At 34.8% G+C, this 18,959-nt stretch overlaps 2 protein-coding genes across 2 annotated transcripts; one reads left to right on the top strand and one right to left on the bottom strand.

The window, feature by feature from the left end:
- Positions 1-1,710: 1,710 nt before the first annotated feature.
- On the top strand, positions 1,711-4,699 carry LOC131018060 (probable WRKY transcription factor 43). Its single transcript, XM_057946789.1, has 2 exons — positions 1,711-2,323; positions 4,246-4,699. The coding sequence occupies exons 1-2, from the start codon at positions 1,974-1,976 to the stop codon at positions 4,421-4,423; spliced, it is 528 nt and encodes a 175-aa protein (XP_057802772.1). The 5' UTR covers positions 1,711-1,973; the 3' UTR covers positions 4,424-4,699.
- Positions 4,685-14,067, bottom strand: LOC131018061 (uncharacterized). The gene is made up of 10 exons (XM_057946790.1): positions 13,750-14,067; positions 10,144-12,489; positions 9,788-10,063; positions 9,606-9,709; positions 9,161-9,239; positions 7,474-8,253; positions 6,624-6,826; positions 5,961-6,084; positions 5,432-5,638; positions 4,685-5,038 (listed from the first exon to the last, which is right to left on the bottom strand). The coding sequence occupies exons 1-10, from the start codon at positions 13,903-13,905 to the stop codon at positions 4,895-4,897; spliced, it is 4,419 nt and encodes a 1,472-aa protein (XP_057802773.1). The 5' UTR covers positions 13,906-14,067; the 3' UTR covers positions 4,685-4,894.
- Between the last annotated feature and the right edge of the window lie 4,892 nt (positions 14,068-18,959).

The following is an 18,959-nucleotide window of genomic DNA, read 5'->3' as shown; positions in this document are numbered from 1 at the left end:
AAAACAAGACAAAAATGAAAGGTTACGTATTTAGAGACTGACTTTTTATAATAGGAGCAAAAATCAATTCCGTGTAAACGTTATGGATTAATTTACAGGCAATTACCCCTAATAATAATAATAATAATAATAATAATAATAATAATAATAATAATAATAATAATAATAATAATAATAATAATAATAATAAACGAGAATTGAAATCTATATTTGAAAGATCAAGAACATCATTGACATATACGTCCAAATACATAAAACTATAGGATTGTTAAAATAGGACCGTAACTTTTAGTGTTTTTGAAAAAGATGACTATATATTACGGAATTTAAAAATGAGGACTATAAGTTACGAAATTTCAAAATGAGGGCTATAGCTTCCATCATGGCCCGAAATAAGAGTGTAAATGTAAAATATGAAAGCTATAGTTCTCATTTTCAAATTTCGTAACTTCTTCTCCTCATTTTCAAATTTCGTAATATATAATTATCTTTTTAAAAAATATTAAAAGTTACGTTCTTGTTTTAACAATGAGCTCTATTTTAAATATGCCGTAAAAAAACACTAATACTTATCGTCTTACCTTATTAAGAAATCGAATTTAGGTGGAATATGATCTTAGAATTTGAATGTCTCACGTCATAAATCCATTTTCATTTCTCATTATATTTGGTCAAAAGCACCAATTTTTTATAGTAAATGAGAGAAAGAGAACATAGTAATAATTGAAATTAGTAGAAAAGTTAATTCCCACTTTTCAATATAAGCATTTATTTTAAAAAGAATTTATTATTCTTTTATGAGTTTGTATTATTCACGTTATTTGCATAGCATTTTACAATAATTGTATATTTTAATTTGTTAAATTTATATGTTATGTTTGCCATTTTTAATATTAGTTTGAGTTAATTCTTTGGTTGAAATAAGATTGTAAATTGTTAATGATAAAAATTAATTTATTTTTGTAGAAGTTAAAATAAAATTGTGAAAATTAGTTGAAATAAGATTGTGAATTATTAGGAATTCTCTTCTTGAGCTTTGAATGTACCTGTTGTTGAATCAATGAAATCATAAAATAACCATTTAACATAGCAAGTGATCGATTTGTTAGGATTCCACCTGAATCCAAAAAAACTAAACTTTACATATCGCCAAAAAAAAAAAAAATGGCTCTAGGCTATCACCTCCGAACCCCCAAACCCCGTCCAAATACGTTCCATACTTCAATAAATTCAGCCTCTGATCAACAATTCATGGATCTGCTGCAAAAAGTGAATCATACTACTTAAAAATGACATCTTTTAGGTTTGAAAGAGTCTCACATTACAATAAAGTTTTTTATAATTTTATATACATGCCAAGGTTACACTACAAACTTGTTGCATGCACATATATGATATTTAATTTCACGTTAGGGATGCTAAACAAAAAGCATGCGTTCAATTATGATAATTAAAATTTGCAGTGTATCTATATATATACCGTTGACAAAGTCATGCATATGGTATTGGTTATGCCGCTTAGAAGATTAGACCCATCAATTTCCAAACAACCCTAACAACAAAAGACATCTGCATTTTGATCTTAACTCTAGGGTAGTTGTCTAACAACACTCTAATTAAACCCTTTTCTACTTTTTTACACCCCTTTTGTGACCCTATTATTCTTACATTACTTGTAAACCATTTTTCTTGCTTTGACACTTTTAACATTAAATCCATTTCGGCACGTCTACTTTGAGGAGGTTGAACAGATCATAGTTTAGTTAGGTGAATTGTGGTTGGCTTTCTCAAATATTACAAGCCAAATAAGGCCTCTCATGACTCAAATTGATCCAAGCCTTCCTATGCATATTAATCTAGCTATTTCCAAATATTTTTCCCACCTAACCCTCTATAAAATCTAATGTGGGATCCATTAATCTAGCTTCAACATTTTCAAGAAAATTTTGGCTCAAGTCCCATATTCTGTTTGCATGGAAGGCGAAAACTTCCCCTACTTCTTCGGCTCGTCGCCGTTCCCGTTGAGTGGTTCGTCCACGAATGTTCTAGAACAATCCATGCAAAACCCTAGTTTTCCATCATCTGATCATATGGATCTGGCTAGCCTTTTGTCTGCCGGCTCGATCGAGCAGAATCCTGGCTCGACGGCGTCGAGGGAAGTAGATCAAAACGGCAGCAGAAGTAAGTCTAGGTTTGGGAAAAAGAAGAAATATGTTCCGCAGAGAGTGGCGTTTCATACGAGGAGTGAAGAAGACATTCTTGATGATGGCTACAAATGGAGAAAATATGGGCAAAAATCAGTCAAGAATAGTGTTCATCCAAGGTATAATTTGTTTTTTTTTTCACTGTTTTACTAGCAGGATAGTATTGGTACGTGCAATGCACGTAAAAGAATTTGATTTAAAAATAAATATACATGTAAAGACTAGATAAATTTTATGGAGTAATATTTTGAAGAATTTCAGATAAAAAGAACTCTCATCTATAAAAAGAATTTCAGATAATCAAATTTTGTTGTGTAATTTGGTTGTGTTTGTATATTAACGATATTATTTAGTACTATTATTTTTGTTTCGTTAGTCAAAAAACTGGTTATCAGCTAAAAAGGAAGGTGAACGGCAAATACATTGAAAAAGTTTTCTTATTGTAATAAAATCGCATGCATGGAAAGTAGATGAAACAATATAACGAAAATAAGATACACATACACGTACATACATGTTATATATCAACTCGAAAAAGATACACGGTTATAAAAATATAACTGTGTACAAATATATATATCTACTCATAAAAGATAAAAGTCATGCATGCTTGTCTTTATAATAAGCTATTCTATTCTATTCAATACAAGCATTTAAAACAATAATTAAGAGATATTCGTAACTTCTGATAGAAGACAAAATAAAGTTGAAAGTTGAGAAAGGAAACAGCACCTTATTGAAATTAGCGACTTAAATATGCTACATAAACGCGAACTACATATTTTTTTATTGCAATGAGTGAGCCAAAGTTTAGTATTAAAGTAAGATTTTATTTAAAAAGAAAAAGGAAAAGAACGAACCTAGAACCCATGTGAACACAGAGAAGCAAACTAAGGGTCGAGCCTCATTAAAACCCTTTTAAGGCAAAGTTTATAAAATGATAGAGTCGATTCTTATGCTGTAAAAATCTAAATTTTCTTTAAATGTTATTCTTTTGGCATCTAATTAGAACAGTGCTTCCGGATGATCTTATTTTGATAATGAAAATACAAATACTCTCTTCATCCCTCAAACATCTTCCTCTCTTTCCATTTTAGTTCGTCTCCAAAACATCTTCCTAACCTACTTTTGGAAATAATTACATTCACTATTACTGTTAAAATCTTCACTTTTTTCTGGAACCAATTTTCCATTCATCAAATACACAACTAACTTTTATTAAAAACTCGTGTCACCCTCCCTTAGGAAGATGTTTGGGGGACGGAGAGTGTATTTGTTAGTGAAACATTGGATTTTATTTGATCATCAAATTACACAAACTCGCTTGTAAAGATTTTAATTTTGACGTGGACTGTTTAGTAGATTAGAGCATTAGTGTTCATAGCTTGAATAAACATATGCATAGTCTAACTTCTTTTTCGTCGAGGAACACCTTGATGTTATATATAGAAGATATTTCAGTTATTAAATTGTTATGATTATATCAAACTGACATTTAAATAAGTCTACTTTTAATTTACTTGAGAAGCTTTGTTCATTTTAATTAATTAGAATCATGAATGAAATAATATAATGAATTTTCAACTATTTATCCCATCAAGTCCGATACCTGTATTGCTAAGAAAACCATGGTTTTGAAATCTTACTTCAGTATTTTTCATTATAAAATATTTATTTCCTTTTTTTTTCTATTACTTCGAAATGTAACAATTTAAACGACTATGAAACTGAATATAATTCGACTTAATTCACATATGCTTTCTTTGAGTAGGCTAATTTTAGCATAATATTCTATAAATTAAGTCTATGTATACAACCATATCTATATACTTTCAAAATGGAACGTGTCTATGAAGTGAGTTTGCCTAATTTTGGAAGTACATGTATGTATTACTTTTTTTTAGGGACATGTATGTATTACTTGATCAACCACCTATCTTATTATTCCTAGCTACTGAAATTCCTCTGAAAAATATCTACTTAATTATTGATGTTGATTACTATCTACAATGAATTTTGTGGGTAATCTGTTGTTGCTAAGGAGCTACTACCGATGCACACATCACACCTGCAACGTGAAGAAACAGATCCAGAGGCTCTCCAAGGACAACAGCGTGGTCGTGACGACGTACGAAGGAATTCACAACCATCCCTGCGAAAAGCTTATGGAAACGTTGAGCCCTCTGCTGAAGCAGCTTCAGTTTCTCTCAAGATTCTGAATAATTAACATGTGCCCAAAATCTGTACAGAACTGTATAGAAACACATCATATATCAAAGCAAAAGGCAATGACGAGATGTAACATATTTACTCTACCTGACTTTATGTATCAATCCTACTTACCTAGCTTCAACTTCAGCATGTAGATTTAGCAATCACTTAATTTAGTCATCCTCATCCACGCTTCGTAGATATATAATCACTTGTAATGATTCGCAACGAAATTTAAGAAAGAGAAACACAAGTGAGCACTTCTGCAGTTAATCCATAACAAATGCTTCTTCGTCTTGATTAAACTTGTCTTCGTATTACAGCAATGTGTATATTACAACGTAATAGATTTCACATGAATGATTGAAGTAGAGTAGGTAGAGGATTGTGCTATTTTGTTACAACAAAAGAATGAAAGCCAAAATTGTGTTTAGCAAACTAGAGCAGGACTTGAGAAGATGTTTGGCCTACAGGAGTGTTTACAGCTGGAAGGTGCCGAGCTCGTTGGAATGTTGTGAAAGCTTTACTGTTCTTTCACTAACCCAGACGAGTCTGTAAGACAGGTCAAGATTTTGAACCAGGAGTTTCAACCTGTCCATTTCAGCCAGAGCTTTGTTGCCTCCCTGCGACACAGATGAATGGAGACAAGGTGGAATAAAGGTCCTTCAGCAAAGATATTTTGGAGCAATGTAATCCGTCGTGCAATGAAGCAGGCTTAATCTAACAAGAATTAAGATTTCAAATCAAGGATCTTACCTTTGTTAGTCAGGGTCCTAACAAGATGCATATGATAAATTAGATTAACGCATCCAAATAAGGCTCGTTCGTCCATATCATCTCTCATAGGATATCAGTTATTGTGTAACTAACCCTATTGGAATGAACTAATGAATAACTTCTTTGTGCTGACTTCATGATACTTGGTTCAAATCATTATTTGCTTAGTTTCCATGTATGTATAGGGTTATTGAAGGATCCTTTTATGCAGAAAGATCTGAAATGACAAAAAGAATTACCGGTGAATTGGTGTGTCCATTCTCACGCAATACACTAGCCATTATACTAGACCTAGTAGAGTTAGGTGAGAATCCCTCCCATGGGGGAACTAATATCAGTTTGCTGCACTGTACAGGAACAAGATTTCGGCTGAGTTTCTCCCACCACACAGATCCCAGTGACCACCATCTAATCATCAAACCATTCTCCGAAAAGCCAACCAACCCCTGCAAGAAGATAAGAGAAAAAGAGTGAGTGAGAATAACTTTAAATCAGTAAACATTATATCAAAAATAATAAGAATAGCAAAAATCGCTAAAAAAAACGCAAGCAAGCTGTATTAAGTGAATACAATAAAAAATTTAAATTGCAAAGCAGACAAATAATAAAGATGCACGGCTTATATTCGGCTTAAAATGTAAATTGCAGATATCTTTGGTGGACGAACTGAAACAGAAAAACAAAATATCTGGTGCACTAATATTTTATTTTTATACAGAAAAAATTAAAATTTCAATGTGGGAAGGTGAAGTATGGAATAGAATGCACCTCTCCATCTGGTGAGAAGCTTAAAGCGGATATTGCTGTAGTCATTGCTGTTCCTAAGTCTCCGCCAAGCAAACTTGGAAGTCCAGGAGGTCCACTGGCATCCAAGACCTTTATCTTGGTCATGCTACAATCGAAGTGGAACAAAATTGTGAGATCAAAAATATAAATTTGATGATGTACTCATCCGGAGTAAAAAGACAACAAAAATGTATGATATTCTCTTCTTAGCCATACACCAGTGCAGGTTACGGTTACAAATCGCATGAAATAGTTTGAAAGTAAAGTGTGGATCATATAGAGATGGAAAATTATTTCTTTTGATCAAAACTACAAGAGCCTATGCTCATGTATAACAAACAAGGGCTTCCAACATAGCTTTTCGAATTGAACGCCATTGTCCTGAGTTCAAAGATGAACTGATGAAAATGTATTTGCAAATGATATCATAGTCATATCACTGGTACTTTACTCATCAAAGTTAGTTTTGCATATATCTAAGGCATAGTCAAAGGTCAGGGCATTGAGAACAAACAAAGAGATGTGTTTTAGCATACTCATAATCTTATGCATTAGATTATTATTCTGCACCTGAGTATAACTTTACTTGCATGACATTGGTATCTCAGTACAGAACTTTGATATTTGAATGTAATAAATTACTACCTTTGCATGTCATACACCCGAATATTAGCATTTTTTAAGTCGCCAATTGCATCGCCAACTGCCAACCGGGTTGATGTATCATTTAGGGTTACCATAGGAAAGACACGTACAACCTCTTTCAGCACCATCATAGAACTTTGGAGGCAACTTCGCCGCATGGTTGAATTGCTCGGATCCATTGTCTGCAAAATAAAAATGACCACCTGCAAACCTGTCTAGATGTTAGAATAGGCAAAATGACTGATTCAATCCTACGAACTGTACCATAAACTAACTCCTGACAGTACTGATGTGATCAATTTTGTTCTTCTGGAAAGATTCTAGAGATTCAGATAAACAAAAAGAAATTCAGCGAATAGTCAAACAGAGAGTGATCATTATCAGAAGAAAAAATAGCAGAATGACAATCGAAACGTAAGTTACAGAAACAATGTTTTTCCCTAGGTTTTGTACATTATCATCTTCGGAGCCACCAAAAGTAAAGAAAAGAGGAGATAATCAAGTTAAAAACATAAGAAACCTAGTTTATGCAAACATGAAACAAAGAGACCAACAAGCATAATATATACTCTCTTCTTCAAAAATCGAAGACCAAAAGAAGAGTCAACTTTTTTTTAACACCATAACCAACTTAGCCTCTCTGCTACTTTATATTCCAAGTAAAATTTATTGAAGTAATGTCGTTGAATATAGACCCATACATAATTCTACTCTCGAGCAAATAACATTAGGAAGAAATATTGGCACTCGGTATTAATGAAAGCAATAAATCAATGGCACTTCTCATGGAAGAAGAAATCTGGAGATCGCAAACTTGACAAGTGAAAATTATAAAATTGCTTCTACACACCTTGTCCAGATATGGAGCTAAGTTTCTCGGAGAACCACGGACAACCCTGATCAAAGTCATCAGGGACACCACATGAACGGGTGAATCAGAAGCAGTGGACCAAATTTGGCTTTCTATAACATGTAGAAATCCGGGAATTTCAGCCATTGCTAAACTTGGAAGAAGAATTCCAACTAAAGTCTCTTGAATTCTATGAGGTGCCGCATTGTTTGGTGAAGATGCATTAGCTGATGAACTACTGACGCACTCTACTTGAAAGAATATGTCCCCTATCAGGCGAGGTATTTCAGAACTAATGCACACCTTCCAAGTACTCTCCATACCTTCGGCTAAAACCTCAGCTGCCGCAGCACTATACTTTTCATTCATGGCCATGACTAATTTTACCAGAGGATGAACCACTACTGTGGCAAGTCTTGGTTTGACAAGGATGGGATACCAGACAGCCAATGCAGCAGCAACAATTATTTGAGAAGTCATTGCATCCTGAGTTGTTCCTCCAACACATGAAATCCAACCTTGAAATTCATATGATTCCAACCACAATGTTATTTCTGACTCTTCCTCACTAAAGTCCTCATGAGATCCCATGTCCACATCAGATATAGAACACACTGTAGTTGCATTTCCATGCTCTTTCTCTGATGTTTTGTCAAGACTTACATACTGAGTGGGTTTTGAACAACACAGTGCATGGGGAATAGCTCGTGAAGCAGCACAATGAAATAAAGAGCGAGCAGCCATTTTCACATGTTCAAACTCGCTCTGCCAAAAGCTTACCTAAGAGCTGTAGGACAGAGGAAGACCATCACAACAATGCTATAATGCACAAAAGACAAATGCTGTGCAATTCAAAATTGTCCAATTAAATCACTTTACTAGCATATAAGAAATCTAATCCAGCATTTACTGAGCCAACTACATAGGCCATATCATAACCAATATGGAATTAACCCTACAAGACATCCATCATAACCAATACGAAATTAACCCCAAATACTTCACTGGTTAATTTTAGCTCCTACAACATGCTTATTTAAGAAACTGGATGCAAGATGCATTTCATGGAAAGGATCATATGATTTAAAAATAAAAATAATAAAAATAAATAAATAAATAAAATATACAAAAAATGTACTTTTAGGAGGCAGGGAAGAAAGCCGTTTACTTTGTCCTATCTGTATTGTATTCTCATCTTGCGTACTATGAAAAATGTAGCAGTCAGGAATGAAACCAGCATAAAGGTTGGGGGAAGGAAACCTTGTGGATGATATCTTTTACTGGTACGCCCAACCATTATTGGACAAAGTTATAAATTATTACTGATAGAGCATATAGTATATTGCTTGCAAAAACTATCAAGGAAACTAGTTCACTGCACAGTTGGTCTTATCTCCAAATTCATTATCCCTACTAGAATCATATTATTTCATATTAAAGGCCAACTAGTTAAAAAGCAAATCTTATTTCGCATTTACATGTTTCTTGAAGAGAAATGTGTAAGTATGGCGATGGATGTTGTCTTAAATATTTCCTACTATTTTTATTTCTTTTGCACATTAAATAGTCGGTTCACATAGCTCGTAAGGCATGAGAGTGTCTCAATTTACTGGACATTTCTATTTACTTTTCAATTCCCAGACTTCCAGTAACTAAGCAACAAAGTCCATACAATTTATGATCCAACATGTGTTACCTGAAGGGAAGGAGGTTTAATATCTGAAATCTTCTCTGCAAAATTCCGTGTGTAAAATGCTGCTAAAGCACTGCAGGTAAGATATTTTGGTCAACACATACATAAGAATTTTGTGATGGTAAAAGTCCATATAAAATTAGCAGGTCTTAACTCTCCTAATCAACAATGTATTTAAAACCAGTTGCTCTCACATAAACTTGCAGGAAAGTTTTATAGTAGGTTGTGCTTAAGTGAGAATCTACCAGATGAAGGAAGAATAAATTTAAGTATAACAATAATAATACTGAGTAATAAATAAAGAACAGCACATGGATTATCACTAACTTATAAAGGAAATGCTGATATTTGGACAGGTATAAGAACCATTAGCAAATCCTGAAGATATTTGGATTATCACTAACTTATAAATACCAATGTTTGTAATAAATTTCCCTACCCACTCGCAGAAGAACAAGAATGGTTTAAGCTGATTAAATGCTGCGCTAGGGACACCATAGTTAATGATCTCAAGGCAGTGTAGTCAGAAGAAGATCTCCAGAGCTGTAATAAAAGTATATAATGCGTTCAGATAGAATGCGAGTCAGAAAATGTGATCAAAATCATCATTTACTATAGTACCTCTAGAGTTGAACTAGAACCAGGAAATGTCAGTGTCATGGAACCCCGGTCCCCTAATATGCCAGAAGATATATTAAAGGAATCAGGTTTTTTGAGATGCATTCCAGTTATTAGCAAGTTATCAAGTTCCTTATCAACATCCCAAAGGTGCAGAAGCGACAGGCTGAACTGCAGTAGGCATCCTTCAAGTGTTCGAACCCATTCATAATGTTCTGGTGTAACAATTGGTGCCCCAGCTGATTTACTCTTCCCATTCCTGTGTTGAGGGCTACGCATCTGCGGCCCTAGTTCCCTTCAAAGAATCTGCCCATTCCATGAGGATCATCTTGGGGACTCCTACTTCCAGCTCCCTTCACATGCTTCTTTTCTTCAATGTGACTACCATCCTCAAAAAACTCATTCATAGAGCATAGTGACATCAACGAAGAGAGATCAAAACACAAAGTGGAAACTCCAGGGAAAGGAGATGAGCTTTTAATTGGGTGCTTCTTAAAGATTCCTGATGCAAACCCACCTGATTTTTCACCAGCTCCATTCCTAATATTTGATGCTTCTGGAGCATTTCGTTCAAGTTTACTTGCTGTGGATGCTTGAGGAGTAATTCCCTTCCCTTGAACTTTTGGATGAGATTGTGAAAAATTTGTAGGCTCAATCACCGGCGAAACTAAAGAGGAAACTGAAGTATTTCGGTTCATCAAATTGCTAGACAAAGAGATCTCATTGATGGATTTAAGAAAATGGTCAAACATTGAATGTGCAGCAACTCCACGAAGAACTCGCTCACGAGCACCTGTCTTTACATCCCAAATGTACAGAATGTCATGCAGATCAGGCTTTTCCGAATGATTTGGACACAGACATGCTATGTAACCTCTTACACCATCCCACAGGACTTTTTCTGGAAAGTACATATGTCCAGGAAATAATCTCTCCACCCTCAAAGTTTGAAGTGAAACAAGGCAGACGCATAAATCATCCCCTACAGTTAAAAAGCAATCACTCCATGGGTATTCAATTTGTGACGGAGGAAGAATTATCTGGCGTACTGGAGCCACATGTTGGTGCAATACTGAAATGAGATTACCAGATTCAAGATCCCACACACGAACTGTGCAATCCATACTACCAGACAGCAAAACATGATTTGAACTACATGCTCCAGACCTTCTCACCATTTGATGTGAAGCTAAACACAGCACTGCTCCATTGTGCCCAGAGAGATGGTGCTTCTGTTCATTTGGATCTGCCTCCTGAGATGGATTTTGGGTAAGTGACTCCAAAGCTGAGAAGAACATTCGAAACCTAACAATTTCAATGTCACCACTAAAGAACCCGTAAACGATTGCGTAAGGGGCTGGATAATTTTCAGATATGACCATGGAAGAAGATACTAGTTCACCTCCTTGATGAGTAACATAACTTGAATATTTACTATCCCTCTCACTTGGAGATGGCACACTATTCTCCGGCATAGTCATCTCATAACTCGTAATAGCTCCTTCACCGAGAACACTCTGGTATAGGCCATCAGTTTTTGACAAAGAGAAGTCCATAACCAAATCATCAAAAAAATCACCTTCAGCGAGCATTTCACACTTTAATGGAGAATTATGAGTATGATCGTGTTGCACAGGTGAAGACCAGATGGTAACATGAGGTCTCCAGAACTTATGTATCTTGACATGAAAGCAAATTGACTCAACACGAAATACGTACTTACTCAAAGGTATGAAGGAAAAGCATAGTCTCATATCAGAAGAATGCAATACAGCAGGGATAACAGATAGAAGATCATAGTTAAATATACCATTCAAGTAAGATATCCTGTATATAACAGCTGCACCTGTGTTATTCCAAGCTACAAACTCTTCCACAAAACCATTACTTGAGATACTGGTATCATCCTTTAGGAACATGCCACCCGTTACATATAGCTTGTCTTGGAAACACAACTGATCAACTGTGAAAGATATCTTTCCAAAGACAATTCCATTATGTGTTTGCCTAAATGTGCAATATGTTCTATGCACAAGGGCCAAAACATAATCCCTCTTGGCAAAGGCCATAAGAGAATCCTTCTCTCTGGATTCATCCGCCCAGTCCATCACTTCTAAATTTGAGGAATCATTTGACATAACAGGGACATTTGGCCCCTTTAGGTCAGAGTCCTTCAATATTGGTAAATATAGTACCTTACCAAACACATCAATGATCATTACCATCTGTGTCTCCATATCTTCTGAGGTAAATACCACTGCAGTGGACTTTAAAGGTCCAATACACACATTCCCATGGAAAACTGTTTGGACAACTCCAAGAGTAAATGAGTCTACGATTACAACTGTACATTTCAAAGGATTTGAATTTTGTACCTCTATATCGGTCAAAGACTCATGTCCTTCCACCAAAACAGTTGAAGGATGTTCTTGGTTGACATTGACAAAAGTACAGGCAATACATACATACCTCTTGTTTAGGGGCAATGTCCTAATCATGAATGGGCTTCCTGTCCAAGGAGGAAGTTTCCTTCTTCGTCTGCAGTGTCCACTTTCTCTGCTCCAAACACATAATACACCATCACTGCCTGCACTGATTAGTGCACCACATTTAACTGAATTTTCAGATGGCTCGAGGGGAAAACAAATCCCTAGATCAGCTATTGGAGCGGCATGACCACACAACATCGCTACTGGTCTGATTTCCTGATCCACAAACATGCATTATAATAATAATAACAAGTGGTTAGAATAATATAACTGTTAAATATAATATCATTGTTGTGGCTAAGAGAAATAGACTATATGTCTGCACGTATAAAAGTAATGGACCCTCTACTATAATTTATGCAAGAGAAGTCCATCTGCTCAAAATAAGAGCTTCAATGTGATGTGGTTAAAGTAAAACTGTGATATAGAGAATTAGGTTGTTTATTTAGTATTATTGTTACCTTTCATTTCGCTTACTGGATACTCTGGATTATGAAAATGATACATATGAAGTTGAATAAGCTAAAATATGGCAACAGATGATTCGTAGAGTAAGAAATTTAGCATTTTTCATGAGCCAGAAAGTGGCATGGACCATGAGCACACGATTTCCCACCTGATATACTAGTATGTCACATCCTTTCTCTACAATCCATTAATTTCCTGTTATTAAGGCTAGAAAAACTTGAGGTGCCAGCTGTTGGTAGAGTTAACAATCATGTCTTATTTTGCCAAATCTAAGTTTTGCATGCCTTAGTAACAAGGTTTACTACAGAATTGTATCAGGGTATAGAGAAAGTAGATGGTATGTATGATCTCAATAGATAATGAAGAGATTTTTACTGTGAATATGACCGTGTATGTTCATCATAGCTGGTAGAGGTAGAAAAATGACAAAACTTCATTACAGAAACTAGCATATATCTCCCTTAATTCCAAAACCGGCATCTGTTGAATAAAAACTATCTATGTTTGGTCCTAAGCTATCAATGCATCAATATGCCATGCGATGAAAGCACCCCAAATAGCCATTACAGACTCTCAGATTTGAAGTAACAACACATACAAGGAAAAATGACCTCAAATCCATCATGCTGTAGACATCATTGATTAGAACCAGAAGTGGTAACACAAAAATAGCCCTCTATTCACCCCGTTAAACTACATACTTCTATTACTTAACAAGGAGACCAGATAGCATATTCTCACTAATTTATGTCTTTTCATGAAAACCACATTATCAAAGCCAAAAATTCTCAACAGAAACCAGAAACTATAAATTGAGCTCGACTAAATCATCCATGTCCACTTCTCAAGACAAGAGATTCACAACAGATTGACCCAATAACACCAGAAATTCAGCGCATTCATCCGATTACGCAATGCACATGAGACTGAACAAAAGTTAAATTGAAAAAACATTATATCAGAACTGCATAAAAAACTTGCGCAGGCAATTAACGGAACTTGAATTACCGGTTTTGCGAGGGAGGAATTAATGTTCCACCAGATGATGGAGCCATCTGATCCGCCAGTGTAAAGAGTCGGCGGTTCGTGGAGTGCGGCGACGGCGGTTACTCTGTGAACCGGCGGTGAGCCCGACCATATGCAGGCCACCGATTTACACTTCATCGGCTGCAGAATCAGCGGACCGGTCCAGACCGGCCGGTTATGACCTCGAAGGATCTATTTGGGTTTTGGGATCACAGTTAGCAGTTTCAGAGTGAGTTGGAACCGGAAGTTGGGTTTCTTGTATTTTAGCAGTTTATGTATTTGCGGGTTTTATTTTGTTTTAATTTTACAAAGGCTGCAGCAATAACTTGTTCTTTTTAATTACCTTCGCGAGTTACTTATTACCACGACTCTTCTATATGAGGTTCAATCTGCAATTTCTTTTCAATTTAAAAGGGAATATACCACTTATTGCACGGGAAAATAGTTTTTATTTTTTATATTTATATATAAATTAATACTAATTTAATTATCATACTCATGAATATAATAAAAATTAATTTTAATTAAATATATTTAAATTTAATATTAAAAAATAAAAAAATAAAAATAATTTACAAATATAAAATTTGATATTATGAAGAGAAAAAAAAGTTTAAAAAATTAAAAAATACTAATAAAAAAGAATTAAAAATAATTTTTTTTTTCAAAAACATGAGAGAGGAGTGAGAAATTTATAAGACTTTAATATTTAAACAAATTTAATTTGTACATTTAAAATAAAAAATTCACATAAAATATATCAAATTAAAGCTCTTATCGTGATCTTTAATTTGAAATGCATATTAAATATTTTATAATTAATTAAATTTCACAATTTTGGAAAGAAATTAAAACAACAAATCAGAAGTTAAAGAAATGGAAAATTGTTGGGAACTTAATGGAATATACCAATCCTTGTTTTGATGATACCAAAATCCATAGGCTTTAATTGTAATAGGCTAGAACTATTCGAACTCAAGTGTTATAGTTATTTTCTAGTTTAGTTGATGTTCTGAAGACTGAAGAACGGAGGACTGAAGACTGAAGACAGAAGTTGCCAACTGAAGTATCAGTTGAAGAATCAGTCATGAACTGATTACTTAATGTGTGCCACGTGGAATCAGCAGACTGATACTAAAGTCAAGTATCAGTTAAACATTCTTCCTCAGACTGAACCTCCAACGTTCAAAGTAGCCACGTACTCCAAAAGGTACAGCCGCATTAAATGTAGAGATCTCATGATCATCCTTTCTCTGTAGAGGTCATTCCTATTTGGTGACTACTTTATCAGAGACGTCGCATCTCCTGCTCTTCAACATAGCCGTTCTCACCAAACAAGGAACCTCGAAGATTGAAGTCTCAGCCCAAATTCAAAATGCTCTCCAACGGAAGAAATCTTGAAGACCTTCTCCGCCAACGGATCTATTCAGGACTTCTCCTATAAATAGCGCTTGGGGATCACTTCAATCTTCACCGATTCAACGACATAAGCTGAAACTCTGCCAAAATTGTTTCTCAGCCAAAGCTTAACCTCTCCAAAGCTTGAATCGAAGAAGAGAATCCCAAAGCCAAAAACCAGTCACTGCTGATTACATACATTCTCTTAGACCTTAGGCAAACCTCTATTTACCCAGAGCCTAGGTCAAAACTAACTCCAAAGAACTTGTTCTTTGAAATTTAGTTGGAAAGATTTCAAACCTCCTTTCGACCGATAGAATCAAGTGTTTGAGTTGAAAAGGAGTTCAGGAAGGTACTCTGACTCCGTGAGATCCTAGTGCCAGTTCGTGCTAGGAGTGAAAAATCCAACAAGGTGTGTTGGTACTGAAGATTGGATCTTCAGTTGATTCGGTTGTGTGCACCTAGCAAACACACGGATTCGGTTTGCTATGCACCCGTAAGCACAAGCATCGGTTTGCAGTGCACCCGTAAGCACTTGCAGAGTGAAGTTGTTGGTCTGATCAACCGATCGTGGATGTAGGAAGTGTTTTTCAAACCACGTAAAAATCTCTGTGTTATTTACAGCTTTCAGTTTTACTTTCCTACTTGTGTTCTTACCTTTGATAAACTGAATACTGATTAATTGCAAAGAGAAACTTAAGACTAACAACGTGCTCAACAAAGGCTATTGCGAAACAAAAGTATTTCCGCTGTGTATGTTGTCAGTCTGACTGATCTATCCTCTGATAGTCAGAAAGACTTACAACATCTCTGTTTTTATCAAACTCAACTGAAGCCTTACGTGCATCAGTTAAGCACTTGTGACTTAACTGATAACTCATTAGTGAAGAGTCTTTCAGTATCAGTCGTCAACCCTGTTTTGGTCAAAACTCTTTTCAATAAACAGGTGTCTGAGTTTGTGTGTAAAGTTTCGTTTTGATCTCTATCTTGAGATCCCTCTGTTTTTCAAAAATAGCCTATAAGTGTATTCTCTCCCCCCCCCTCCCCCCCTCCATACACCTATTCGAGACCCTCCGGACCTAACAAAAATAAAAAGAACAATATAGTTAAAACATGAACCTTCAATTTTATTATAACTACAAAATTGCCACTCAATTTTGAAATTGATTTGAAATTAATTTTTAATTGGAAACTGCCTTTTTAATATAGTATAGATAAGATTGGGAAAATGTGCTACAAAAATAACATTGAGAAAATAGGATTATTTATTTTCTTATGTACATGTAAAACATTTCTTCTCGAGAAATTTCACTTCTAGGTCTGAATTCTTTAAATTGATTAAGTTAAAAATAATTTTTTAATTATATTTATAAATATGATACTCCATCCGTTTTACTATTATTGTTCCAGTTATTATTTTGAGTTGTCTTATTATTATTGTCTAATTTCCATAAAAGATGATAATTAACCATTCAAAAGGTGTAGGTTCTACCACTTTTAATCAATTTACATATTATTCTTAATTCATGTGTCCAAAAGTTTGGAGAGAACAATAGTAGAACGGATGGAGTAATTGAGTTGATATCAATTTTATATAAATATAGAAATATAAAAATATTTCTCGTGCATTGTATGGGTTGCAAATACTAATTTGTAGTAAACTATATACTTCTAGCTTCTGGACACCCATCCGACGTCGAACTTAAAATCCATTGAAGACTTTTAAAATGCTAAGTTGTTCTTTTGTATTGTCAACTTTTTCGTCGAATGTCTGAAATTGTAATTCAAACTATCGTAAATGTCTAATTCCATTGCACTGACTCCTGATTCAGTTGCTTAACGTTTGATGAAAAATTAGCAATACAAAAAGACAATATGATATCAATAAATCAAAAATATAAATTCAATTAAGTCATACAAATTTTGAAATTAGATAAAAGCTTATATAGATATAATTAAAAGAATAAAAACTAATTAAATAAAATATAATAGAAATATTTTTAAAAAAAAAAACCTTAAGAAGAATCCACGATGAACAACTTGAATCCAGAAGCAATTCTTGAAGAAAACAAATCCAAACTCTAAAACTTGGAGAACTAAGAAAACATTTAAACAATCGTTTATTTATTACTCAATGAGGCTTCGCTCTATTGGCAAAGTTGTGGCACCCAAAAACTCTCATTTGTGAGAGGTGTTGGGTTCAATCCCGCCTGCGTGCGATGATGTTTTCTCACTTTTAAGTGGTGTTTGTATTCCCTCATGCATGCGGCGTAGCTTTCCCACAGTTCTGTGGTGTTGAGGTCCAGCATAATTGATTATATCCAGATGCCGCTTTCCCACAGTTCTGTGGTGTTGAGGTCCAGCATAATTGATTATATTCAGATGCCTCTTGTAATTCTGTTGGAGAACTAAGAAAACTAGTACAAACTAAAACCTAATAATATGACTCGTGTACAGAAAGATGGGTAAAGAAGGCCATATATATTGCTTCAAGGGAAAAACTCGGCACAAAATTTGAACATATATTGAAAAACTAGGATTTACGGCAAACTCGGACCAACTCGACGATTGGACGCACATCTCTCCAAGTTTTCATTGCATCTAATAACAAATTCAGGGATCACCGAATTGATTGTCATTTTGGCATGAAAAATACAGAATATTCGGCTACTAACTCGGAGGTCAAGTTCGCACTACTACACTCATGTTTCTTGTGTCAACAATATCTCTTATGGTTGAAGTTCGATTTTCAATTAGTTTGTAACCACAAACTTTTATTGAGATAAACTTCAATTTTCATCCACATCAACTTACTTAATTTAGGCCAATATTTTTGCAAATTCCATTAAATTACGAGAAAATATCAAATTTCACAAGATAAAAAATTTAAGCAAAAAGGAATTATCAAATACTCAAATCTCTTTAAAATTGAAATAATAAAATATTAAAACATAGAAAAATGAGTGTTATCAGCACGCCCTTGCAAATATTGAAATATTTTGGTGTAATTACAATGTTTTAAAAGTCACTATAATTGTGAATTTAATAAATAGTGGATTTTTGCTTAAATTTTTTGAGCTAGCGGCGACGGCGTCTAACCGGCCGCGTGGCTCCTTTTTGGTTTGGGGCAATTTGGCGACGGCGTCTCACCGGCCTTTTGCCCCGGCTCGTTTTTCTTTCTTCTGTGGGACGAGAGCCGGGTTGGTTTGGGGACGATGGTTAGGCCGGAGTTCCGGAAACTTACCCTGCCGCTCTCTCTCACTCTTGCTCTTCTGGTTGTTTAGACGGGTACTCTTTTTCCTTTTTACGGTTTTTCCCATGTGGTTTTCCGTAAAAAGGTTTTAACGAGGCTCAGCCCTTAGACTGCGTTTCTGTGCTTTCAAGGGTTTCTTAGGTTTTTCTTTTTTATATAATATCGCATTTTAATAAATAGTGGATTTTTAAAATGGTCACTTTCATATTGTAAAATTAAAAATTATCCACTAAGATAAAAATATTAAAAAATGGCGAGTGTTACCAAAATACCCTTCACATTAAAAATTAAAAAAATGTCAACTTCATTTTACCCTTTAAACATCACCCCTTTGAAAAATCCCGCAATTCACAACCAGCGTGAATTCACAATTCACAACCAGTCGAATTCACAACCAGAATTTTTGTTTGTGAATTCACAACCAATCAAATTCACAATCAAAATTTAATTCACAATCAGTTGAATTAACAACCTAAATTTAATTCACAATAAGAATTTTTTGGTTGTGAATTCAAAACCAGTCGAATTCACAACGAAAATT

Source organism: Salvia miltiorrhiza, chromosome 3 (assembly GCF_028751815.1).
Source record: "Salvia miltiorrhiza cultivar Shanhuang (shh) chromosome 3, IMPLAD_Smil_shh, whole genome shotgun sequence".
Taxonomy (NCBI): domain Eukaryota; kingdom Viridiplantae; phylum Streptophyta; class Magnoliopsida; order Lamiales; family Lamiaceae; genus Salvia; species Salvia miltiorrhiza.
Note: the sequence above shows the minus strand (reverse complement) of the source record. Positions and strands in the feature narration are given on the sequence as shown.

Coding starts and splice junctions, on each gene's coding strand:
- LOC131018060 (XM_057946789.1), top strand. CDS start 1,974: ATGGAAGGCGAAAACTTCCCCTACTTCTTCGGCTCGTCGCCGTTCCCG. Junction 2,324..4,245: donor AAGAATAGTGTTCATCCAAG/GTATAATTTGTT, acceptor GTTGTTGCTAAG/GAGCTACTACCGATGCACAC.
- LOC131018061 (XM_057946790.1), bottom strand. CDS start 13,905: ATGAAGTGTAAATCGGTGGCCTGCATATGGTCGGGCTCACCGCCGGTT. Junction 10,064..10,143: donor ACATTGAAGAAAAGAAGCAT/GTGAAGGGAGCT, acceptor CTAGGGCCGCAG/ATGCGTAGCCCTCAACACAG. Junction 9,240..9,605: donor TCTTGTTCTTCTGCGAGTGG/GTAGGGAAATTT, acceptor TCTTACCTGCAG/TGCTTTAGCAGCATTTTACA.